This window comes from Balaenoptera borealis (assembly GCF_965194805.1).
Source record: "Balaenoptera borealis genome assembly, chromosome: 5".
Lineage (NCBI taxonomy): Eukaryota > Metazoa > Chordata > Mammalia > Artiodactyla > Balaenopteridae > Balaenoptera > Balaenoptera borealis.
Genome location: NC_138862.1, coordinates 123,083,568 through 123,110,008, shown reverse-complemented (window position 1 = coordinate 123,110,008; position 26,441 = coordinate 123,083,568). Strand labels below are relative to the sequence as shown.

Below are 26,441 nucleotides of genomic sequence, written 5' to 3'. Positions count from 1 at the left end.
TTTAGCTCTCCCTTCCTCCCTTTTATCTTCTTTCTGCAGAGCCTGGCACATGCTAGAAATTCAATAACTGCCAAATGAACAAATGGATGGGATTGTCCTTTCACCAACCTATATCCTGAAGCCTAAAGAGCAGGGAGAGCTGCTTAAAAATTCTCTAGAAAGAAAGTGCCACCAAGTAGGAGCAGTTCATTGGCACAATAGAGGAGATGTTAGCCTTGGGGCAATCATTTTTAAGGTCTCTACCTTTCACTGCGTGTACTGTGAAATGCTGCTATTGTTTCAGCCTCTCCACTCCATCTTTCCCTCCCCCCCTTATTTTAAAAGAAATTAAAACATTTTGGGAGGCCCCTAAAAGTAAATGGGACCTAGGCACTGCGCCTTCTGTGCCTAACGGGTAAGTCAGTTCTCCTTGGTGCCGGGGGACTGATTGTTAAATATTTTGATCATTACCCCTGCTGAGACTTACATTGTACATGAGAAGTAGATAACTCATAGGCCCACAAGCAGGCCTGTGTGGGGCGCTTGTCCACCGTGTGTGGTGAAGCCCTGGTGAACCCAAGATCCCCTTCCCAAGAGCTCCCTGTGGCTCACCTCCACCGGATTGTTCCCAGACTTGTCCATTTTTCTAGAAAAACTGGAAATCCTGAGTAGAAAAAATTCAAGTCTCCCAATTAAAAAATGCTCAAAATTCAAAGAAAAAAACCCTCCCTGCTTGAGCCAAACAAAACACCTCTGTGGACTGCATCTGGCACTACTTTGTAATCTCGGTCAAATGTAGCTTTGGGGAGAACCTTCGAAAACATGACAGGTGTAGGACTAGAGAACCAACACGCCAGGAAGAGAAGAATGGTATGGGTTCAGTGTGATTGCAAAAAAGTAATACTAATTGCAGTAAATTGTATGATTTTCTTACTTTTCATGTGTAGTCACTTGGCAATAATAATTGTGAATCTAATTAAAAATTTCAGGTTCTGTAAACTTCCATTCATATTCATATTCATGCCCTTTCATCCTCCTTGATTTGTGGCTTGAGAAACAGGGCCACAACTTACATGTACCTATTGAGGAGAACTCTGCTCTTAATCGTGATTGTGAGTTTTTAAGAGTGTACTCAATTAGGCCTTAATAAATGCCTATGTACCATTTCTAGTCAGGTCATATTTGTTTGACTTCCTTTGGGGCTTTACTGTATGAAAAAGAAGAGAGAGAAGAAGTCTATGTTCCTTTATGTTCAAGTCTTTAGGAGTAAACATTTAATAAAAATGATTTTTATGTGAAGTAGGACTTTAGGGATTTAAATGAAAAGTATGTATATATTCACTTTACAGTGACAAAGTCAGCCTGCAGCATTGCCAGAACATGACTAGGCACTGCCAAGCCCACAATTCTCCCTTCATCTCAGCTGATGATTTCATTTTCTAATCCTAGATTGTAAACAGACAATGAAGATCTGGTGTGATGAGCATCTTGAGTGCGAAACAGGTTCCTATGGTAACAGAAGCAGAGTCTCTTTCTTAGGCTTGGTAGGGGAGGGAGGTCTGTAAGTCTTCCTGGAGGAAGGGATAGCTTCAATAAGAGTATAAAAAGAAATTGATTAGCCTTCAATTAGCAGTCAGGACAAGGGTGGGGGGAGAGAAGCCCAGAAGTGAAAAAAGCTGGGCTCGAAAATAAATTCAGCAGGACTGGAGATTGTAAAGCATCATTCCATTTCAAGTATAGCACTTGTTACTTTCTGACCATTTCTTGTTTGCTTATTTGTTTACTGTCTGTTCGTCTACCCCCATCCCCTCACACGGAACAGGAGCCCTACCTGGCCTGCTGATTCCTCAGCCTGGAACATACGACTGTTAGTCTTTCCATGTGTCAGATCCAGCTTCCCTCACCACCACGCCAACCTCCCCTCCCTCTCCCCCCAATACCGTCCAACAGACAAAATTCTACTTCCTCAGAGTTGGCTCAAATGCTTCCTTCTCTGTGAAACCTTCCCCCATCTCTTTGCCCAACCCCTACCTTTAGAATTAATTCTTTCAGGGTTCCCACAGCTAATGACCCTTCCTTGCAGCATAAATTGAATTCTACAGCGTTAGTTTGCTGCTCCCTTCTCTCCCCTATTCCTCATTAAATCTTTTTTTTTGTTGTTGTTCCTCATTAAATCTTAAATCATATGAAGATAATGTGTTTTAGGCATCTCTGTAAGCCTCTCAACATTTCTTGCAGGCTTTTACACACAAAACGGGCTCGAAAATATTTTGAATAAATGAATTCAGGAGAAGGTCATGAACCCTTCTTCCTCCCTTCCCCCAGTGCTGAGCAATCTTTTCAAACTTAAAATCTGACCACATCACAGCCCTACTTAACTGTGGTGAAGGCCGCTCTTCATCCTTGGAATAGAATTCTAACTCCCTAAGCACACTGGTTACCTCAGGGCCCTGTGTGAGCTTGCTCCCATCCACTTCTCCAGCCACGTCGATTCCCAAAACCTGGTCTAATAAAACGGGACTGCTTAATGTGACTGCACCACAGGGCTGTCCTGATTCATGCCACCAGGCTTTTATTTCAACGACTCTCTCTGCCTGGAACGCCCTTTCCATTTTCCTTGCCTGGTTTGGCTCAGGAATGACCTCAAGCAAGCTTTCCTTCTTTGACTATAGATCCTATTAATAATTTAAAAAACCAAAAGCCAAAAAGCTAAGTACAGAAAGGTTTATGGTGCTGCCCTCCATTTATGTGATTAAAAATGAAAAAACCGTAAAATGTCATTCTTAAATGACACACAACTTACATGGATGCTAGATTTAGAATACCATCTGTTTATAATTTTTCTTTCATTCACCCTCTCTCTGCATGTACCCATTTTGACCCAGAGTCTACCCGATAACCCCACTGCCGGAAACTCAGGTTGGGTCAAAAGCTTCCCTCCTCCGCTTCCGGACACCACTCTATTTTAAATTAACTTGAACAGACTGCAAGTTTGCCTTTCCCACTAGGGTGTGAGCGACAGAGGTGGCGCGAACACCATCTCTGTCCACGGAGCGCCGGACCCCGGTCGGCTCCAGATTTATTTTCTGAGTTGAAGTAAAGGCTCCTCCCCAGCTGACGACGCATTTCTTCTTTAAGAAGACATTCCTTCCTCGCCCAGCAAGTGAAACTGGCTCGCACCTACCAAGGGTTGGTGCTGGAAAAAGAGCGACCTATCGACCGGCCCTGAAAGCCAGGACGAGAAGATTCTCTAAATTCTCGGGCCCAATAACGCGACACGCCACGGAGACGCCCCCAAATATTCAGCGGAATGGGCGGGCCCGGGAAAAATGACCAACACCGGAAGTCACGTGGCGAAGCTCCTCTTGAATTTCGCCAAGTCGGCAGTCGACTATTCGGTCTTGCACGCGCCTCAGGCGGGCTCCGCTGAGATCCAGTCTTTCGGCGCTCGACTCGCCCGTGCTGCTGCCGCTGCCGAAGGAGGGGCAAAGCTCAAGATGGCGGACAAAACGCCCGGCGGCTCTCAGAAGGCCAGTTCAAAGGTAATTTCTTAGAGGATTTAGTAAGTCAGTGAGTGTATCACTGTCGTCTGGGGACTACAGACGCTTCTGGCCAGAGGGAGGAGATTGGGGTGGGGTCCGCGTTCTGGTCGCGACGGTAGGCCGGGCGCAGACGCACCGTGGTGCGCAGGTTGAGAGGCCTGGTATCTCCCCTTAGTCCCAGCCTGGATTCGGCTCGAGACTGGCGGGCCCAGGGCGGGTGGCGTGAGTAGTTCGGCTCCCGCTTAGCAGTGGAGTGAAGTCAGTGATTTAGACTGAGGTCTGAAGTCGGGAAAACGCGCCCCTGTATTTCAGCTTATTGAGCTCTGAGGCCGCGGGACAGAGCCTGGGAGAGGCGGGAAGCGCTTCCCGGTGCTTAAGTGTCTGCTTCTATTTCCTCGGCTCTTTGGGTTTGGACCTCGCACGCTTCCGGCCTCGCTCAATTTCCTTCACGTCCTCCAGGGAATAAATAATCTCTAGGGCCGCAAATTGTGAGGGGAGGACCAATAGTGGAAGGAAGCGGGGTGGGAAGTGCAGTTCTCCTTTGCGGTGATGCCTCGCCAAGGTTAATGCTACGCTCTACACGTGGTCTTAGCTCACATAAGAGGAAGTGTAAAATGAGCCCTTCTTTGGAGGGCTCGTTTTCGAGGACTCGGGGTCTTCCGCTTCTTCTGAAAGGAAAACTTCCGTAGACTTGGAAGCCACCTAAGATTAGTAAATTGCTTTTGAGTTTACAGGGAACCGTGTACACGTATTGTGAAACCACTGAGCTGTAGAAGGGGTTTAGCGTTAGTTAGGTTGTGATTAGCATCAGGTCCTAAGTTGCCATCCTGGACGGGTCATAATAATCGTTTTCTGCTTTGAGTTTTTCATCTCCATCCAACACGATATTAAAAGTAATAGTGCCCGAAGTAGTTGTTAAGCTTTTTGATGCTGATGCAAGAAGTGTAATACTTAAAGGTTCTAAGGACTTACATCTTAAAGAGTGTGTATGATAGTAAGTAGGTTATTAGGAAGTTACGTTTACGGTAGACGGGGCTAGTCTTGTGTGTACAGTTTGTTCTGGGAAACGTAAGCTATTATACACTTGCTTTCTCAGTTTCTATTAAATCATAGTCTTTATGCCATTTGGTGAATGATGTTTATAATTAGTTCGTAATTAGTAATGGATTTACCAGAAATCTTTTAGTTACGTAGAAACTGTGGTAGAGGGCCAGTCTTGGCTGCTTTACAACCTGCGTTTACTCCTTGTTTGTTTCTCCCCTCCCCAGTACATTTCTCCTTGGTGAGGAGGGGCATAGTTGGGTACATGACTGCCCACTTCCTCAGCGGACTCTGACAAAAACAGCCCTGCTTACTATTAGGGAACTATTACTAAAGCTAGTGCATCCATAAAATTCACGCAGAAGCCTCACTATTTTTATTTCTACTCAAAGTAATATTTAAGTATCTTCTGTTTGAGGCTTTGGCTACATTGAAAACATATTGACGTTTATATATGTTCAGGCCTCCTTCTCTAGTAGTACTTCTCACGGTTGTGACTGTGTGGCTGATCCCTGTCAGTAAATTGTTGGATCTTCCAGTAATCTTCTTAGTTTATATTGCTTTAGATTATAATCAGTTGATGCTGTTAGATTTCCTACCGATGTCTGTAAAATATCTCAGGAGAGTGCATGACTTAGTGGAGAGATTATGGATTTTGATAACAAACAAAAGGTATTTGGATTCAAATCCTGACTTGGTCATAAATTATATTTGCGATATCAAGGCAAATTGGTTAAAGTTTTCAGCCTCAATTTCCTTGTTTGTAATACGGACATAATCCCTTTTCTACAGGGTTGATGTAAGGATTAAATGAGTGAATATCTATAAAGTACATAAAAAAAACTTAGTTCCTTTCCTCTCCCCTTTGTTCTTAGAGGAAATAAAAAGTACTTACTTTTCAAAATGTCAGGTTAAGTTCTAATCCTGAGATTTAGAATCTGTTATCAGTTATCATAATGACTGCTCAGATTACTGCTTTTTATTCCTAACACAAGTCCAGAATTTATTGGAGAGAGTATAAGATCATTTTGGTTAATATGACGGTGTTTGGAATTTCTAGCCTTTGATCTCTGTTTTGATTTCTTCCTCTGGGGAGTACAGATGAGTGACATATTCTACCATACTGATGGAGTAAAAAATTCTTTAGTTTCATGTTCATTCTTACTCTTTGGTAGTTAAATTCCCATTGCTATGGGTAAGGATGCTTGTTAATCATATTTCTAGACCCTGAGGAAAATGTTAATTAAAAATGTACAAGAAGATGTAATGTACAGCATGGTGACTATAGTTAATAATACTGTATTGCATATTTGAAAGCTAAGAAGAGAGTAGATCTTAAAAGTTCTCATCGCAAGAGAAAAAACTATGTTTGGTGACGGCTATTAATTAGACTTATTGTGATGATCTTTCTGCAGTGTATACAAATACTGAATCATTATGTTGTATACCCAAAACTAATACAGTGTTGTATGTCATTTATACCTCAGTTAAAAAAAAAAAAATGGAGGTAATTTAAGGTATTGAGGTAATTTAACAAATAAAATGTATAATAGGGTTTTTTGCTATTGACAATGGCAAAATTATTTGATGTGTCTTAATTACAAAGTAGATTAAATTAGATAACCTCTACAGTTTCTTTTAGCTTTGAAAATTACATTTTAAGTGTGTATAGTCAAATGATTTAACCTTTATGTGTAGTTGTCCCTAATGAAGAGACCCTTTATTTTCTGTGTAATTTTGCTGTACTTTTTATTTTAAAGCCTGACAAATATAGAAATTCAGTAGATGTTTTAGGAATTAGCTAAAAATTTCCTGTGCGTTTATTCTTGTATCACCAGACTAAAATGATGCTTTGAGGGAGAGGGGTACCATGTTGTAGCTTTGATTTGGGGAGGCGAGGCAAAGAGCCTATAATTGCTTAGAAAAATGTTAAATTTAATATATAAAATTAGAATTTAATTTATAAAAACTAATTTATTTTGATTGTAAGAGTTGTTTGCTTAGCACAATGAGGATATGAAGAGAATGTGGTATTCTTGTTCCCTCTGCAGCTCGTGTGCTGGTAATACTGCTAATATAATGGAATTGTGTGCCCTGTTATTTCACTCTGTGACAGTGCTTATTTTTTTGCCATAGTGTCAAAAATTGGGTTAGAGAGGTAAATGAGCTAAGTAGGAAATACTGCTGGCTTCCTTGGACACCCAGTGCTAAATTGGTGTGGGAACTATTTTAATTGACTGCTGATTAACAAAAGTATTTCAGTTGTACGAAATATGTATTGATATAATGAGGATCCATTCAAGGCTTATCCTTAGGTATATATTACTGCTTGTGTACATTTTTTTGGTGGTACCTGAAGGTATGTAAGAATTAAATATGATCAAAAACTCCAAACAAAACACAAACCTTGAAAAATTAGGCTCTGTTTGCCAGTTTTAGTTTCAACTGAATCTTTATTATGATATGGTTGTAAGATAAGATAACCGTCTTATCTTAAAATATAAGGTGGTTAGTTTTCTGGGTGGAAGGCTGTGTTTTGGGGTGGAGAGAGGAATTAGGAACTTTTGTTTTCTTGATTGGTGTTTTTTAGAAATTGGAGTATTTGTAGCACTGGTGCTCGAATATGACTATTAATATGGTTTTAAAAATTTTCTATCTTATTGGATTGAATTATTTGTTTTCTGAAAGTTTAGTTTTTATTCTCTTCTGGTTTTTATTTCTGAAGCTTTTTTTTTTCCTGGAAAGTATAATAAATTGACAAAAAGATACTCATTTGCCAGTAAGGCAAATGAGAGGAGGGCTCATTTGGTATGCAAGTTGAAGACTCCTGCCTCTCTATCCCTTTTTACAGAGAGCATCATTTTTGAAAAACAAAAACAAAGAAACAAAAAAGAGCCCAAAACTTCCTACAGGATATTAAACTCAAAAATATTAATATTACAAATAATTTGCCTCTTATACTGTTAAGTAGCTTTAACAGTTTATTGCAGATGGGCCACATGCTAGATATTTTGCTGAAATAATTTTTTTTAAAAGCAAGATACATTTGCCAATAGCACTTGAGGCTGTTTGGTACTGTTAGATGTCTCTTCCTTGAGCAGTTAATTTTTTTCACCAGGCTTTCCTCATTTTAGATTAACTACAGATCATTCAAAATGTACTTACGACGTTTCGTGTACTGGTAGTGTTTTGGATGTAATTTTAAGGATAATTTCAGGTTTATTATTTAACTCAGTAGATTTGATGAATTCTTTTGAGAGGTAGACTTTGGTTTGTCTTGGAAAGTGGTATTCAGCTAGGTAGCTGTTACTTGTTGGTGAGTGGACAGCTTAGTATGTTGATAGTGAGGAGTGCAATTTTGTTGTGTAGGTACTTGTTCCAACTGGGTACGTCAGCAAGTTTATTGAGGCTCCGTCACTTGCCAGATTTTGTTTGACTCTGAGGAAGAAAAAATTAAATAAGATGATAATCAGTTTTGGGGAACATGCTGTCTAGTGGAAAAAGAGTCAACACATGATAGTTCAAAGCGGAGCCATCAGAAGCGTCTAAAACTTTAGGGAAAGAAATGACAGCTGGTTGATTGGAGGGTGGGTGGGGAGGCTTCAGGAATAGAGGAGTTTGAGTCTTTTGAACAGTGAACAGAGTTTTCAAGGGTAGATATAGAGGTATAAAAAAGAGGTGGGTGAGGTAAAGAAAATAAGTCACTGGCAAATGGGTTGATATATGTTCTGGTTTAGCCAGTGTATATAGGACATTTGCATAGGGATAAAAGTTTCTGAGACGGAAGGATAAGTTTGAGCTAAATTGTGGCGGCTTTAAAACCTACGGAATAAAATTAGAGAGCCATGGAATATTCAAGGCAGGAAAGTCCTTTAGGAAAGCTCTTCTGGAGACATAGTTTAGGAAGAATTTGGGAGTGAGGAGGATTAGTTTGAAGATTTTTGTAGTGCTGCTGATAAATATTAAAGATTGCTTCAAAAATCTCACCTCAGATACTCTTTGGGAAGCTTTTCTGACGTCGTCCCCACTCCCATTAAGATTTGCTTGCCCTCTGTGCTCTGGTGGTATAGCCACACTGTTTTACTTGTCTCTCTTATTTATTAGCTCCTAAGGACATTTATATCTCTGATGTAAGGCACAGTACCAGTAAGTGGTTGCCCAGTAAGTGGGTTGAATAAAGGGAAGATCTGAACCACAATAGTGTCTTTAGTAAAAAGGGTCCCCAGAGAAGAGTTTCAGTAGAGGTGGGGTGAACAGAATTTGATTCAGTTGGTTATGGGGGATAGGGAAGTAGTCAAGGATGACCCTGGTATAATGCTGCTGGCTAACACTCATTGAGCACTTTTATGTACCAAACACTCTTCTTAGTGCTTCACCTGTCTTTGTCCTTCACAACAATCCTATAAGGCAGGTGCTATGCAGCATTACAGATGAAGGAACTAGGCCCAAGGTTACAAAGCTGGTAAGTGCTAAAAACAGGAAGTCTGATTCCAGAGTCTGTGCTCTTAACATTTTATTATTTCCATATTATGACTGATTGAGAGTTACCATTCGGTGTCAGAAGTAAGAAGGTCAACAGGAGAAGCTAGTTTGGGAGGAAACTATATTTTATATATATAGGATGTGAGGAACTTGCAGATACTCAGGTGAAGATGTCCAGGAAGTTGTTTAAGAACAGATTGGAACCGAGGAGAGGCACCAAGGTTGAAGATAAGGAATTGGGAGTCATCTCAGCACAATAAAAGTGTTGATATGCTTCCTATGGGAGTGATTGTTAAACTTGTGGAAATGTAAGTTGATGCTTTAGAGGATGTGAGGAGGAAGGAGGCAGATGGGAATGGAGAACGGACTAGGCAGAGTGGAGGTGTTGGAGGAATGTTGCTGTGGGTAGCTTGCTAATTTGAAAACTCAGGTGTGGCGGTTTTTCAATTGAAGTAAAGTAGGAGCAGCTGGAAAAAAAAGTTTCATGGTATCGTTTAGTTGGCTTCACCTCTGTCTCCTCAGCAGCCATCAGAATGATCCTTTTTTTTTTTTTCCCTTGCTGTCCTTCCCTACATCTGTACTATATTTGCTTTCTCAAACTTGAGATAAGTTTTTCTTGTGTTTGCTTCTTTATTGCCTCAAATCTCCCTTATTTTGCCCTTTCATTTCTTGCTTTTGGGTCTTTTCATTTGGATGAGGAATTGTGCTGTGGACTTCAGAAGTTCTTTAAACATCACTAATTTACTGTTCTTCAGTAAAAACATAAAACCCTAACCCAAGACAAATAACATAGTGCAGTTCCAGGTTAAGTAGAGGGAAAGACTCGGCTTCAGAAGTAGCGTTACATTTACTGCTTACCTGGACCATTAGCTTTAAAAGTTGGTTATTCCTTTAAAATTTTTATTCACTACTATTTGCATCTCTTTAACTGTTCTCAAGCCTAAAATTTCATTCTGATGTTGTGTAGCTATAACTGCATATCAGTGGAAAATGTTTGGTTTGCAGTAAATATGACTCTTAGGTTAATTGAAATCAGCTGATGCATCGTCTTAAGCCATGCTGTTATTCTTAAATCCTAGAAATGATGATTTGGATGTGGTGGCGTAGATTAAAGAAAGGCTAGCACTTTCTTAGCTGCTCTTTCGTGCTTATTCTTCTGGGTGAACTTCAGAATTATTTTTGGCAATCCCCCTTGTCCCCTTGCAGAGACTTCCCTTTAGGATTTTGAGCTGTGGAATGAAATTGCATTAAATGCATAAATAAATTTAGGTGCAGTTGACTTTGTCTTAATAATGAGTTTTCCCATCTAGGAATGTGATGAATCTTTTCAAAAGTTGACTTGAATAACAACCCTTCTGTGAAGTTTGTATTTTTTTTGCACAGGTGGTACATATTTCTTTAGTTGGTTTCTAGGTGTTTTATGTTTTTTCTCACTATTATGATTACCGTGTTGTTTTTGTTACCTAGCAGGTTAACACTGGTATATTAGAAGGCAATTGAATTTTTTTTCTCCTCAATTCACTCAGTCTCTTGACGGAACTTTTTTTTTCTTTTTTAAGAGGAGTTATTTATTCTCTTGTATTTTTTAAGTGTCTGCAAATGGGTGCATTTCAAACTGATTCAAAGTAGGTTTCACAGGGTTAAATTTAAATACAAAAATTTTTTTTTCATGCTATCTTGCCTTTTAGGAAAGGTTAGCAGGGAGAAGAAAGTGAAATAGGAGGGACACAATAAAAGTTGGGGACAGAAAAAAGATGGGTAGAAAGAATGGAGATGGCTGGTGGCTCAGTGCTTGGTTGTCTTGGGCTGATTTTGCCTAGGGTCCCGTATGGAGTTCAGAGGAATAAATTGATTCAGCATGAAAATCCGATCAGCTGTTCTTAGCCTTATGTTTCAACAAGATAAGTAAATCAGTACTGTGTGGACCCATAGGAATCTTATTGGCTTTTTTCTACATCATACAAATCTTCAATTTTTTTCTTAAAAATGAATATATTGTCTTGTGCATTACATTTGAAATCTAGAACTGGGAGCTAGGATCGATGAGGTACTTGTGATCTCAAGATTCTTGATTTCACTTTTAATACTTAAATATATATAAAATAAGTAAAATCTCACTACCCAATACCTTGAAAAATAAAAACAACTCAGTGCCAGAGTTAAATTCTGGGCCTCCAATTAAAATTTCAGAAAGATACCACATATTACTTATTTAGTTAATAGTGTTATAGCTTGGCTTCTTCATCCTTATCTGCATAGTGAAAAATCAAATAAATTATTATATGCCATATGTAATCTGAAATGTAGATCAATTAAAACAATATCAGGTGAAACTTTAACACTTGACCTTATTGGAAAGTGCCATTATTTGAAGACTGAACTTGACTGACATTTATTTTGGATCACAATTCTTTTTTGTAAGTCAGAGATTGCCTTTGTTTGGTTTTATTAGCTGAGAAGAAATTGCTACAAGTTTGGAAAGATTGTCTGTATAATGCGAGAAATACTTGTTTTGTTAGCATAATACATTTTCTGATTATTTAAATGTTGGCTTTTATTTTTAATGCTTGCAGACCAGATCATCAGATGTTCATTCATCTGGATCTTCAGATGCCCACGTGAGTATAAAAGGCAATCGTTGTCTTTTTTCCTTAAAATTTAATTTCTTATTGTATATATCTCTACTTGATATGTCCCTTATGATTTTACTTGATAAATAGATATGATTGCGTTGTATGTGCATATTTTCTTTAACCTTTTTTGCTAGATGTTCTGTGTTCGTTTTTTGTGTTGTTATTCACGTAAGTTGGCCCCTCAAACCATGTTAGAAACCAAGTGTGTATATTTCCTTTTTTTTTTTTTTTTTTACTGTGCTTGTAAAATTTTGTACATAGGTGTGTGTGCTTATACGTTTTTTTTAACAAGTTTTGAGTTATACACATTTCTTTTCACAGTGCACAGTACACCTATTGCAAATCCCTGCAAGTCAACAGATACAGCTCTAATCTAGTCTTTCTAATGGCATCTTAATGTTCCATGGGGGAGGTGCAATTATTTATTAAGCTGTTTCTCTGTTGATGGGCATAGACGTTTTGTTTCAAGCTTTTTGACATTTTGAATAATACTGTGATAAACTTTCCTTTGCATGTGTTATTATAGCAGTGCTAAAAGTGTGGTCTTCAGACCCCTGGGGTTGCTGAGAATTTTTCAGGGTGGCTGAATTCAGAACTATTTTGTAATAACACTAGGACATCATTTGCCATCACTGTGTTGACATTTGCACTAATGGTGCGAAAGCAATTGATGGGTAAACTGTTGGCACCTTAGCATGCATCAAGGCAGTGTCACCAAAATGTGCTAGTAGTCATTGTGTTCTTCCCCACCAGACACAGTAAAAATATGCTAGTTTCACTTAAGAATGTTCTTGATGAAGCAGTAAAAATTATTAATATTAAATCTTGTCCTTGTGTATGGGTGTTTTTAACGTTCTGAGTGATGAAATGGGAGGCACATATAAGGCACTTCTGCTTGCCAGAGTGTGGTGTTTGTCTTAAGGAAAAGTAATACTTGTGGGATTGTTTAAGTTGTGAAATAAAACTGGCTCCTTCTTTCATGGAATACCATTTTTACTTGAAGGTACAACTGACAGACAAACTGTGGTTAGTCAGACTTGGGTGTTTGGCAGATATTTTCTTGAAAATGAAGGAAACTAACCTGTTCTTTTAAGGAAAACAACTATTTGTTAGTGATATAAAATTTGATCTTTCAAGTGCAAGTTAGAATTATTGAAAACTTTCTGTGCTTAAGAACTTTTCTGATGAAATCAGTGGTATTAAGGGATGGGATTAAGGGATAATTAGTGAAATATTTTGATAGTGTAAAATGAAGTTTGTCAATATTTGAACATTTGGGTTGATTCTAGTTTCAGTACTACATATATGATTTTTAAAAACTCGTTTTCCTTTTCTCAAAGATGGATGCATCTGGACCCTCAGATAGTGATATGCCAAGTCGGACACGACCTAAGAGCCCAAGAAAACATAATTATAGGAATGAAAGTGCCCGTGAAAACGTTTGTGACTCTCCTCATCAGAATCTCTCAAGAGTAAGTGTTGATAAAGATAAGAAAGGATAGATAATGATTTTGACCTGCCTTGATTGAATTTGGTAGTTGAATATCTTGGTTTTGTACTTGTTGTTTCATCTTGTACTATTTGAAAATAGAATTCATTATTCTGTTTGGGTTAACAATAAATTCAAACTCATTAAGGAAAGGGTTTTTAGCTCATATGCAAGATATGTTTCATTTAAAAATTTTAATTTTATTTTAAAACATCAAGGAGTGTTTTGAATGTAAAATGGTTAATAGATTTATTGTTCTCCCCTTATGCCAAACCTTTACTGAACCAAGTGCCAGAGGCCAGTCACTGGAAATACACAGATGATTAAAACACACTTCTTGTTCTCAGCTTACACATAGTCCCAGCCTGGGAAGCTAACAGGAGCAGGTGCTATTCACTCTGGTCAGTGCAGTTCCCAGGGCGATGCAAGCACCCAGAGCAGGAGCATCTTCACTGCCTGTATCTGCAAAGGACTCTCGTGTTCTTTTAGTCTTTTTTAAATTTCAAATAATGTTTTCTTGTCATGGTTAAATTTGGAAAATATAATAAAGAGGACAGTCATTACCAGCCAGTATTGATACTGATAACACTTTATTTTTCTTGTTTAATATTTTTAAGCATAAATATATTTTTACTTTGCTGAGGTCCATTTTACAGGAACACATTTTAAAAGATTCTTCAGGTCTAATTTTTTTTAATTTTAGAAAAAACTCTATAAACAGACTTTTTAATGGATGATTATATTTTTTGAGTAAGTATTCCATAATTTCCTTAACCATTTCTCTCTTAGGTGTCTAAGTTTAGCTCTTAGGATATAAATAAAATTGAGGACAGAAATTTTGCTTTGTAAAATTATGTTTCTCATTGAATTTGTATGTAATTTTACCATTTGTTTAAACTTCAGAAGTTGAAACCAAAGGTGCTGAATGATGGCAAAACATTTTCCTTTCTATTTTGGGAAAAAATTTACTTTGAATGTGTTCGTGAAACCCAGTATTGACTTTTGAGTTATGAACTGCTTTATTTTTTTTAAAGGGATTTTAATGTAACCTTGAAGTAGTTCGCAGCAATATTACTTTTCCATTTTGTATCTTGCCAAGGGCAAGCCTGTTTAATAACCAAGGGATTGATAGTTTAATTTCATAATTGTTTAACTTCTCATTTTGGTAGGTGAGAGAGAAACCTTCAGATTTCAACTACAGATTAGTATTTTACGCTGTATTTTTGAATTTTATTTTATTGTTTTATACAGCAGGTTCTTATTAGTTATCCATTTTATACATATTAGTGTATATATGTCAATCCCAATCTCCCAATTCATCCCACCACCACCACCCCCCACCACTTTCCCCCCTTGGTATCCATACGTTTGTTCTCTACATCTGTGTCTCAATTTCTGCCCTGCAAACCAGTTCATCTGTACCATTTTTCTAGGTTCCACATATATGCGTTAATATACGATATTTGTTTTTCTCTTTCTGACTTAACTTCACCCTGTATGACAGTCTCTAGATCCATTCACATCTCTACGAATGACCCAGTTTTGTTCCTTTTTATGACTGAGTAATATTCCATCGTATGTATGTACCACATCTTCTTTATCCATTCGTCTGTTGATGGGCATTTAAGTTGCTTCCGTAACCTGGCTATTGTAAATAGTGGTGCAATGAACATTGGGGTGCATGTGTGTTTTTGAATTATGGTTTTCTCTGGGTATATGCCCAGTAGTGGGATTGCTGGGTCATATGGTAATTCTATTTCTAGTTTTTTAAGGAACCTCCATACTGTTCTCCATAGTGGCTATATCAGTTTACATTCCCACCAACAGTGCAAGAGGATTCCCTTTTCTCCACACCCTCTCCAGCATTTGTTGTTTGTAGATTATCTGATGATGCCCATTCTAACTGGTGTGAGGTGATACCTCATTGTAGTTTTGATTTGCATTTCTCTAGTAATTAGTAATGTTGAGCAGCTTTTCATGTGCTTCTTGGCCATCTGTATGTCTTCTTTGGAGAAATATCTGCTTAGGTCTTCTGCCCATTTTTCGATTGGGTTGGTTGTTTTTTTTAATATTGAGCTGCATGAGCTGTTTATATGTTTTGGAGATTAATCCTTTGTCCATTGATTTGTTTGCAAATATTTTCTCCCATTCTGAGGGTTGTCTCTTCGTCTTGTTTGTAGTTTCCTTTGCTTTGCAAAAGCTTTTAAGGTTCATTAGGTCCCATTTGTTTACTTTTATTTTTATTTCCATTACTCTAGGAGGTGGATCAAAAAAGATCTTGCTGTGATTTATGTCAAAGAGTGCTCTTCCTATGTTTTCCTCTAAGAGCTTTATAGTGTCTGGTCTCATATTTAGGTCTCTAATCCATTTTGAGTTTATTTTTGTGTATGGTGTTAGGGAGTGTTCTAATTTCATTCTTTTACATGTAGCTGTCCAGTTTTCCCAGCTCCACTTACTGAAGAGACTGTCTTTTCTCCATTGTATATCCTTGCCTCCTTTGTCATAGATTAGTTGACCACAGGTGCGTGGGTTTATCTTTGGGTTTTCTATCCTGTTCCATTGATCTATATTTCTGTTTTTGTGCCAGTACAGTACTGTCTTGATTACTGTAACTTTGTAGTATAGTCTGAAGTAAGGGAGTCTGATTCATCCAGCTTTGTTTTTTTTCCCTCAAGACTGCTTTGGCTATTCAGGGCCTTTTGTGTCTCCATACCAATTTTAAGATTTTTTGTTCTAGTTCTGTAAAAAATGCCATTGGTAATTTGATAGGGATTGCATTGAAGCTATAGATTGCTTTGGGTAGTATAGTCATTTTCACAATATAGATTCTTCCAATCCAAGAACATGGTATATCTCTCCATCTGTTTGTATCATCTTTAATTTCTTTCATCAGTGTCTTATAGTTTTCTGCATACAGGTCTTTTGTCTCCCTAGGTAGATTTATTTCTAGGTATTCTTTTTGATACAGTGGTAAATGGGAGTGTTTCCTTCATTTCTCTTTCAAATTTTTCATCATTAGTGTATAGGAATGCAAGAGATTTCTGTGCATTAATTTTGTATCCTGCAACTTTACCAAATTCATTGATTAGCTCTAGTAGTTTTCTGGTGGCATCTTTAGGATTCTCTATGTGTAGTATCATGTCATCTGCAAACAGTGACAGTTTTACTTCTTCTTTTCCAATTTGTATTCCTTTCCTTTCTTTTTCTTCTCTGATTGCTGTGGCTAGGACTTCTAAAACTATGTTGAATAATAGTGGCGAGAGTGGACATCCTTGTCTTGTTCCTGATCTTAGAGGAAATGCTTTCAGTTTTTCACCATTGAGAATGATGTTTGCTGTGGGTTTGTCATATATGGCCTTTATTATGTTGAGGTAGGTTCCCTCTATGCCCACTTTCTGGAGAGTTTTTGTCATAAATGGGTGTTGAATTTTGTCAGAAGCTTTTTCTGCATCTATTGAGATGATCATATGGTTTTTCTTCTTCAGTTTGTTAACATGGTGTATCACATTGATCCCACTTGATCATGGTGTATGATCCTTTTAATGTGTTGTTGGATTCTGTTTGCTAGTATTTTGTTGAGGATTTTTGCATCTATATTCATCAGTGATATTGGTGTGTAATTTTCTTTTTTTGTAGTATCTTTTTTTTTAAAAAAATAAATTTATTTATTTATTTATTTTTGGCTGTGCTGGGTCTTCATTTCTGTGTGAGGGCTTTCTCCAGTTGCGGCGAGCGGGGGCCACTCTTCATCGCAGTGTGCAGGCCTCTTACTGTTGCAGCCTCTCCCGTTGCGGAGCACAGGCTCAGTAGTTGTGGCTCACGGGCTTAGTTGGTCCGCGGCATGTGGGATCTTCCCAGACCAGGGCTCGAACCCGTGTCCCCTGCATTAGCAGGCGGATTCTTAACCACTGTGCCACCAGGGAAGCCCTTTTTGTAGTATCTTTGTCTGGTTTTGGTATTAGGGTGATGGTGGCCTCATAGAATGAGTTTGGGAGTGTTCCTTCCTCTGCAATTTTTTGGAAGAATTTGAGAAGGATGGGTGTTAGCTCTTCTCTAAATGTTTGATAGAATTCACCTGTGAAGCCATCTGGTCCTGGACTTTTGTTTGTTGGAAGATTTTTAATCACAGTTTCAATTTCATTACTTGTGATTGGTCTGTTCATATTTTCTATTTCTTCCTGGTTCAGTCTTGGAAGGTTATACCTTTGTAAGAATTTGTCCATTTCTTTCAGGTTGTCCATTTTATTGGCATAGAGTTGCTTGTAGTAGTCTCTTAGGATTCTTTGTATTTCTGCAGTGTCTGTTGTAACTTCTCCTTTTTCATTTCTAATTTTATTGATTTGAGTCCTCTCCCTCTTTTTCTTGATGAGTCTGGCTAATGGTTTATCAATTTTGTTTATCTTCTCAAAGAACCAGCTTTTAGTTCTATTGATCTTTGCTATTGTTTTCTTCATTTCTATTTCATTTATTTCTGCTCTGATCTTTATGATTTCTTTGCTCCTACTAACTTTGGGTTTTGTTTGCTCTTCTTTCTCTAGTTCCTTTAGGCGTAAGGTTAGAGTGTTTATTTGAGATGTTTGTTGTTTCTTGAGGTAGGCTTGTATTGCTATAAACTTCCCTCTTAGAACTGCTTTTGCTGCATCCCATAGGTTTTGGATCATCGTGTTTTCATTGTCATTTGTCTCTAGGCATTTTTTGATTTCCTCTTTGATTTCTTCAATGATCTCTTGGTTAATTAGTAACATATTGTTTAGCCTCCATGTGTTTGTATTTTTTACAGTTTTTATCCTGTAATTGATATCTAGTCTCATAGTGTTGTGGTCAGAAAAGATACTTGATACGATTTCAATATTCTTAAATTTACCAAGGCTTGATTTGTGACCCAAGATGTGATCTATCCTGGAGAATGTTCCATGGGCACTTGAGAAGAAAGTGTATTCTGTTGTCTTTGGATGGAATGTCCTATACATATCAATTAAATCTATCTGGTCTGTTGTGTCATTTAAAGCATGTGTTTCCTTATTAATTTTCTGTTTGGATGATCTGTCCATTGGTGTAAGTGAGGTGTTAAAGTCCCCCACTATTATTGTGTTACTGTCCACTTCCTCTTTTATAGCTGTTAGCAGTTGCCTTATATATTGAGGTGCTCCTATGTTGGGCGCATATATATTTATAATTGTTATATCTTCTTCTTGGATTGATCCCTTGATCGTTATGTAGTGTCCTTCCTTGTCTCTTGTAACATTCTTTATTTTAAAGTCTATTTGATCTGATACGAGTATTGCTACTGTAGCTTTCTTTTGATTTCCATTTGCATGGAATATCTTTTTCCATCCTCTCACTTTCAGTCTGTATGTGTTCCTACGTCTGAAGTGGGTCTCTTGTAGACAGCATATATATATGGGTCTCGTTTTTGTATCCATTCAGCGAGCCTTTGTCTTTTGGTTGGAGCATTTCATCCATTCACGTTTAAGGTAATTATCGATATGTATGTTCCTATGACCATTTTCTTAACTGTTTTGGGTTTGTTTTTGTAGGTCCTTCTCTTGTGTTTTCCACTTAGAGAAGTTCCTTTAGTATTTGTTGTAGAGCTGGTTTGGTGGTGCTGAATTCTGTTAGCTTTTGCTTGTCTGTAAAGCTTTTGATTTCTCCATCGAATCTGAATGAGATCCTTGCCAGGTAGAGTAATCTTGGTTGTAGGTTTTTCCCTTTCATCACTTTAAATATGTCCTGCCACTTCCTTCTGGCTTGTAGAGTTTGTGCTGAGGAATCAGCTGTTAACCTTATGGGAGTTCCCGTGTATGTTATGTTATTTGTCTTTTTTCCCTTGTTGCTTTCAATAATTTTTCTTTGTCTTCAATTTTTGCCACTTTGATTACTATGTGTCTCGGCGTGTTTCTCCTTGGGTTTATCCTTCCTGGGACTTCTGCTCTTCTTGGACTTAGGTGGCTGTTTCCTTTCCCATGTTAGGGAAGTTTTCACCTATAATTTCTTCAGATATTTTCTGGGGTCCTTTCTCTCTCTCTTCTCCTTCTGGGACCTCTATAATGTGAATGTTGTTGCGTTTAATGTTGTCCCAGAGGTCTCTTAGGCTGTCTTCATTTCTTTTCATTCTTTTTTCTTTATTCTGTTCCATGGCAGTGAATTCCACCATTCTGTCTTCTAGGTCACTTACCTGTTCTTCTGCCTCAGTTATTCTGCTATTGATTCCTTCTAGTGTATTTTTCAGTTCAGTTATTGTATTGTTCATCTCTGTTTGTTTTTTCTATTATTCTTCTAGGTCTTTGTTAAACATTTCTTGCATCTTCTCGATCTTTGCCTCCATTCTTTTTCCGAGGTCCTGGATCATCTTCACTATCATTATTCTGAATTCTTTTTCTGGAAGGTTGCCTATCTCCACTTCATCTAGTTGTTTTTCTGGGATTTTATCTTATTCCTTCATCTGGTACATCGCCCTCTGCCTTTTCATCTTGTCTATCTTTCTGTGAACGTGGTTTTTGTTCCACAGGCTGCAGGATTGTAGTTGTTCTTGCTTCTGCTCTCTGCCCTCTGGTGGATGAGGCTATCTGAGAGGCTTGTGCAAGTTTCCTGATGGGAGGGACTGATGGTGGGTAGAGCTGGGTGTGCTCTGGTGGGCAGAGCTCAGTAAAACTTTAATCCCCTTGTCTTTTGATGGGTGGGGCTGAATCCCTCCCTGTTGGCTGTTTGGCTTGAGGTGACCCAAAACTGGAGCCTACCCAGGCTCCTTGGTGGGGCTAATGGCAGACCCTGGGAAGGCTCACGCCAAAGAGTACTTCCCAGAGCTGCTGCCAGTGTCCTTGTCCTCACGGTAAGGCACAGCCACCCCCCGCCTCTGCCGGAGACCCTCCAACACTAGCAGGTAGGTCTGGTTCGGTCTCCCTTGGGATCACTAATCCTTCCCCTGGATCCCGACGCACACACTACTTTGTGCCCTCCAAGAGTGGAGTCTCCATTTCCCCCAGTCCTGTCGAAGTCCTGCAGTCAGTTCCTGCTAGCCTGCAAAGTCTGATTCTCTAGGAATTCCTCCTCCCGTTGCCGGACCCCCAGGTTAGGAAGCCTGACGTGGGGCTCAGAACTTTCATGTCAGTGGGTGGACTTCTGTGGTATAAGGGTTCTCCAGTTTGTGAGTCACCCACCCAGCAGTTATGGGATTTGATTTTATTGTGATTGCGCCCTTCCTACAAGTCGCAGTGTGGCTTCTCCTTTGTCTTTGGATGTGGGGTATCTTTTATGGTGAGTTCCAGTGTCTTCCTGTTGATGATTGCTCAGCAGTTAGTTGTGATTCCTGTGCTCTTGCAAGAGGGAGTGAGAGCACGTCCTACTCTGCCATCTTGAACCATTCTAGGCTGTATTTAATAAACATTCCTCTCTTTTAAAAGTTTATGACTCAAAATTATCATTCAAATAAACAACTGAACAATTAAAAGTCTACAATTTGTTCAAACCATATTTACAAGGAAATTGCTTCTAAGTTACATAAATGAAGAATTCATTAAAATACTGTTTTCTCATATTCAGAATTAATTGATGACTGTTTACTTGTCTGAAACCTAGAACACAGTATGTGATATTTTCCCAGCAATGAAAATGAAATTATTTTGTTCATAAACGTCAGTTTTGTTGATGAAGAATTAGGTAATTTACTGAATTACAAAAGGAAGTGATGTGATTTTTGTACCTGAATTGGGGGTTCTAGATGGTAATGATTCCTGCTACTGAACCATGGAAATAGATGCCTCTTTCTCCCTATTTGAATATCTGTTTTCTATCACTGCTTCTTTTGCCCAGAAACATCTATACTTTCCTTCCTCAAGTGCTTTTATTTTTGCCGCCAAGTAGGTTGCATGAGTTCTAGGCCTTTGTGTCTCTCTTTGTGTTTTATTTTTACTTTATGTATTTAAAAATGGCTTTTGTAAGTTACTAACCTTGAGGTTAGTAAGTTAAATTGAGAATGTGTATGTAAAGGTGTGCTTTTTCTTTCTTTTCACAGCCTCTTCTAGAAAACAAACTTAAAGCATTCAGTATTGGAAAAATGAGTACAGCTAAGCGAACTTTAAGTAAGAAGGAGCAAGAAGAATTAAAGAAGAAGGTAATGCTTAAAATGTATTTTTAGTTATCTTTATAAGTGTGTCTAAGGAGGCGTTAAGTGTATGGATAGTAGAGAAATGTTTTTGAAAGATTCTTGACCTCCAGGGTATTCTAAGCTCCCACCCCAAGTTAAGTCTATAACACAAGATATATTCGGAGAAGTCCAGCTTTATCGCTGTCCCCTCCACCATTTCCTCTCTTCTTTGTAAGAGTTTTGATTATTTTCTGGTCTATTCTTTTTGTATAAGCAAGTTTGTATAAATGTATGTTGTGCCTGCTCTTTCTTAGATGAACAATAGCTTGCTATATTCAGTACACTTTTCTCCACCTTGCTTTTTTCACTTAACATTATATCTCAGATTACTGCAAGTATATTGAAATATTGCTTGTTCTTTTTTTATAGCTCTATAGATATGCCATAGTTTATTCACTGAAATCCTACATTCACTACAATGCCTATTGAGGGCATTTGTGTTTTGGTCTTTTGCCGTTTCCAGTAGTGCGCTTAGGGATAGTGTTAGGAATATGGGTTTATTCCTAGTGTATCTTTAGGATATATTCCTGTAAGTGAGATTACTGGGTTGAATGGTAAATGCATAGCTGTAATTCTGCTAGATAGTGTTAAATTGGTCTCTCATATATATGGGCAGGTCCATTTTGCCTCCCTATAAGCAGTGTTTGAGAGGTTGGTTCCCCATAGCCTTGCCAATATTTTTGAAGGACTTCTGCAAATCTGCTAAGTGAAAAATTGTATCTCGGTGTAGTTTTAAATTTGCATTTCTCTTGTAAGTAAGGTTGAACAATTTTTCTTGTGTTTGATTTTTTGAACTGTCTGCTCATATCTAAACCAATATTTCTCTAAGTTAGTAGGATATCTCTGTTTTTAGAAACTCCTGTATTATGTATATTGTAACACTTGTCTATGACATAAGGTACAGTGTTTTTACTCAGTTTGTTGATTGCCTTTTTATTTTGCTTCTGGTGTTTTTTTTCCATGCAGAAACTATTTTTTGTTATATGGCCAGATTTATTATCAGTCTTATGATTTCTGGTTTTTCAGTTTACATTTTTTTACTCCAGGCTTTTAAAGGAATTTCCTCATGTTTTTCCCAATACTTACATTTTAAAAAAATTAAATCTGATTCATTTGCAATTTTTCTTGGTATGTGATGTGAAGAATTGGTTCATTTTTATCTTTTTTTCAAATAACTATCAAATTATCCCACCATCATTCATTGAAAAGTCCATCTATTCTCCACTGATTTGAGAGGCCCCTTTTATTGAATACTAAATTTCCACGTGCTGTTGGATTTATTTCTATATTTTCTATTCTGTTCTATTGGCATTCCTACTTATACATGTTTTGGGGACATTTAGAATAGTTATAATTGTCAAGGTTCTTTTGAGGTTTTTTTCTTTAATGCCAACTGTCTGGAGATACTGCTTCTTCAGACTTCTAATACTCATGTCTTCAGTGGTTTGTGAAGGAAATGTTTATATTCAGAGTTAAACTGTTGTGCCTTAGAAATGTCATAAACATTAATAGAATAATATATTTTGTGTAGTCAGTTGTCATACGGTTGGACCCTTGAATTTTCTCTAAACAGATTTATTTAGTGGGTCCTTTTCTTGTCCACAAATCACCTGTAGAGGAGCAAAGCCCCTCTTAATTCCAGTGTTAATTAGTATCTTAAATATCTACTAAGCATTAGATATTACTGCCTGTTAAGGTTGCTTAATAACCTGCTTTCCCCATTGGAGGGAGAGGTTTTGTTTACATTATTCTTGGATGAGTTTCACCGTATGTACAGTAATTTTTATATCAAGTGATGTTAATATTTTCGTGTGTATTTAGGAGGATGAAAAGGCAGCTGCTGAAATTTATGAGGAATTTCTTGCTGCCTTTGAAGGAAGTGATGGTAATAAAGTGAAAACGTTTGTGCGCGGAGGTGTTGTTAATGCAGCTAAAGGTTAGTGTGAATATTATAGTCCTTGAGCAAACCCAAAAAGTCTTGGTTGAATTGCTTTTGAGTTTCATGTTTCCTTTCTATCAGCACCCTCTAGTGGTGATAATGATTAGTAAAATTAATGGCCAAATGTGGATTAATGACAAATTGGAGCCAGATAAGTTTAAAAAATGTTTTTAGTACCTTTCAGGTTTCAAGATGGCAGAGAACTTTGCAAACATTTTCAAGTATTTTATAGTTTTACTGTATATTCCTAGGAGTGGAGTTACTACTCATATGGTAACTATTTGTTTAACCTTTTGAGAAACTGCTGTGCTGTTTTCCAAAGTAGCATTTTACAGGTTTTATAGGTTTACTATAAAATGATTAAATTAGTATTTTTGAGAGTAAGGCAGTAATATTTGAATAATATTTGAATTAAATTTCATATTTTGTCACTAGTGATATATCTTAATGCTGAAAGCATTTTACTAAGTTGTGTTTATTTTTAATAAAAATAGTAAGTAAACAAAATCCACATAATGTGAAATTAGTTTTGAAACTTAGTATTTTAAATTTCAGAAGAACATGAAACAGATGAAAAAAGAGGTAAAATCTATAAGCCATCCTCAAGATTTGCAGATCAAAAAAATCCTCCAAATCAGTCATCCAATGAAAGACCACCATCTCTTCTTGTGATAGAAACCAAAAAACCTGTAAGTCATACTTAAATAAGTGACCGTTTATGTTCAGAGATGACACTGCCAGTAATATTTTCTGTACTTCCACTGTAAGCAGGACTTTGGTTTCTCGTTTCTAACTATTTTGGTAGTAGATGTTGAGTTTTGATGCTTAACCTTCCTAGATGAGAGATAATAAATTAGGGCGCATAGATGATACTCTTTCTATGTTTGTTGAGCAGTGAACATTTGCTGTTACTCATAGCATACTGCAAGCTGAAAGTTAGCTATAGTTTAGGCATAAATATAAAATAATGGGATTGTCTTTTTAAGCAGTGCTGAACTTGGGTATTTAAATGTCAGCATGTGTAGTATCAATTACTTTGGAAGACTGTGTACTCCAACAATGTGTCTGTTGCCTGGAACATTTTTGGAATTTATTTGGATTTACTATTAGAACTAGTGACACTTTCCTTTAAATATTCTCAGTGTTAGAAAGTCTTTATGTTTTGAGAGTGGGATTTTTCATGGGGGATGGTAGGTAGATGTGGGTCTTGTCATTTGGAGCCAAATTTGAGGAAATGTGATTATGCTGAATAGTGAGACTGATTTTTCTTCTGTGACTTTTAAAATAGCTCCGAAAGCAACTTAAAAAACAGCTTTATTAAGTGTTTTTTTGACGTATGTTGATAGTTGTGCAACAGTCACTAATCTCTAATTTTGAAGCATTTTTATCATCCCAGAAGGAAACCTTATACTTAATTTCAGTCATCCCTAACCTCTGGCAACCACTAATCTACTTTCTATTTCTTTGGATTTGCCTGTTCTGGACATTTCATGCAGATGGAATCATACAGCATACGGCCTTTTGTGTCTGGCTTTTTAGCATAATGTTTCAAAGTTCATCTACATTTTGGTGTATGTATCAGTACTTTGTTCCTTTTTATGGTTGAATAACATTCCATTTTGCAGATATACCTCATATTGCTGATCCGTTTATTACTTGATGGACATTTGGGTTGTTTCTACTTTTTGGCCATTATGAGTAATGCTTCTGAAAACATTCATGTATAGGCTTTTGTGTGGACATATATTCTTAATTCTCTTATATTCCTAGGAGTGGAATTGCTGGTCATATGGTCACTAATTGTTTAACCTTTTGAGAAACTGCCATACTGTTTCCAAAGTAGCTGTACCACTTCACAGTCCCATCAGCAGTGTATATGAGTGTTCCAATTTTTCTACATCTTCATCACCACTTGCTAAAATTATTTTAGTCAACTTAGTGGGTGTGAAGTTGTGCATAATTGTGGTTTTGATTTGCACTTGCCTGTGATGTTGAGCACCATTTCATTTATCATCCACTTGGAGTCTTCTGTAGAGAAATGTCTTTTCAGATCCTTGGCGCAGTTTTTAATTGAGTTATTTGTCTTTTTATTGTTGAGTTGTAAGAGTATTTTACAGCTTCTAGAGTCAAGTCTCTTATCAACTGTGTTGTTTTCTCCCAGTTTGTGGTTTGGCTTTGCCCTTTTTTGTTAGTGTCCTTTGAAGAACAAAAGCTTTTAATTTTAATGAAGTTTATCAGTTTTTTGTTGTTGCTTTTTCTTTTGTTTCTCATGGTGTCATATCTAAGAAACTATTGCCGAATTCAGGCTCATGATGATTCACTCCTGTGTTTTTAGGTCTTATATTTAGGTCTGTGAACCTTTTGAGTTAATTTTTATATATGGTATGAGGTAGAGGTCCAACCTCATTCTTTTTTATGGGTGGATATTCAATTTCCGTACTTCCATTTGTTAAAAAGACTATCCTCCCCCATTGAATTATTTTGGCACTTTCAAAAGAGGGATTCCAAAAGCATTTTTGGAAGCAGTTTTAAGAGAGGAATTCCAGCGGTGTTACTGTTTGTTTCAGTAATTCATTTCCTTCTAGGGTGATTGTTTTGAAGGGTGCATATTTTTGGTAGTTGTTCATGGCAGTTATTTACATGGCAGTTCAGTTACTTTATGTTTATTAATTTTCCCTCCAGTACCCTTCCAACAGTATTCTGGCCTAAGTATTGTACGCTTTGGGCGGGGGGCGGGGCAGGGGATAAAGTTGGTAGCTCCTTTAAGACTGCTGCTTGTTGTTTTAATAATGTGTTAAATTCTCAGTTTTAGAAAATAGGAAGGAAAGTTCAGTGGTAACAGAAGCATTCTTTCTTTTTAATTTAAATATTTAGATCATAATTGGCACTAAAATAAAAGTTTATTTAAAGTGATCTGATTATCGAACCATTAGTTTTGTTTAACCTTGTTTTCTTTGAAGTATAACTTATCATATCCTTCATAGCCACTGAAGAAAGGCGAGAAAGAAAAGAAAAAAAGCAATTTGGAACTCTTCAAAGAAGAATTGAAACAGTAAGTTTTATGGTGTTGAGAATGGCTCTCATAGATATTTTGAGCTGATACTTACAGATGCACATATGAAGAATGTAGTCTACCAATTTGTTTTTAGTAACTGGCTTACCATGAAGCTGTTTTAGATATTTTGTGGGTTAT

At 37.4% G+C, this 26,441-nt stretch overlaps 1 protein-coding gene across 4 annotated transcripts in view; it reads left to right on the top strand.

Moving 5' to 3' along the window:
* Positions 1-3,201: 3,201 nt before the first annotated feature.
* The window catches only part of U2SURP (U2 snRNP associated SURP domain containing), a 54,864-nt gene continuing 31,624 nt past the window's right edge, over positions 3,202-26,441 (top strand). For 2 of the 4 annotated variants that reach the window (XM_082392908.1, XM_082392906.1), the window contains exons 1-7: positions 3,367-3,521; positions 11,618-11,662; positions 13,018-13,149; positions 21,178-21,276; positions 23,131-23,245; positions 23,804-23,937; positions 26,233-26,300. In XM_082392908.1, the coding sequence (XP_082249034.1) occupies positions 3,477-3,521; positions 11,618-11,662; positions 13,018-13,149; positions 21,178-21,276; positions 23,131-23,245; positions 23,804-23,937; positions 26,233-26,300 (638 nt within the window). In that variant the 5' untranslated portion in view covers positions 3,367-3,476. Of the gene's footprint in view, positions 3,522-11,617; positions 11,663-13,017; positions 13,150-21,177; positions 21,277-23,130; positions 23,246-23,803; positions 23,938-26,232; positions 26,301-26,441 lie in introns of all 4 variants that reach the window. The other 2 variants (XM_082392909.1, XM_082392907.1) reach the window with 2 other exon arrangements.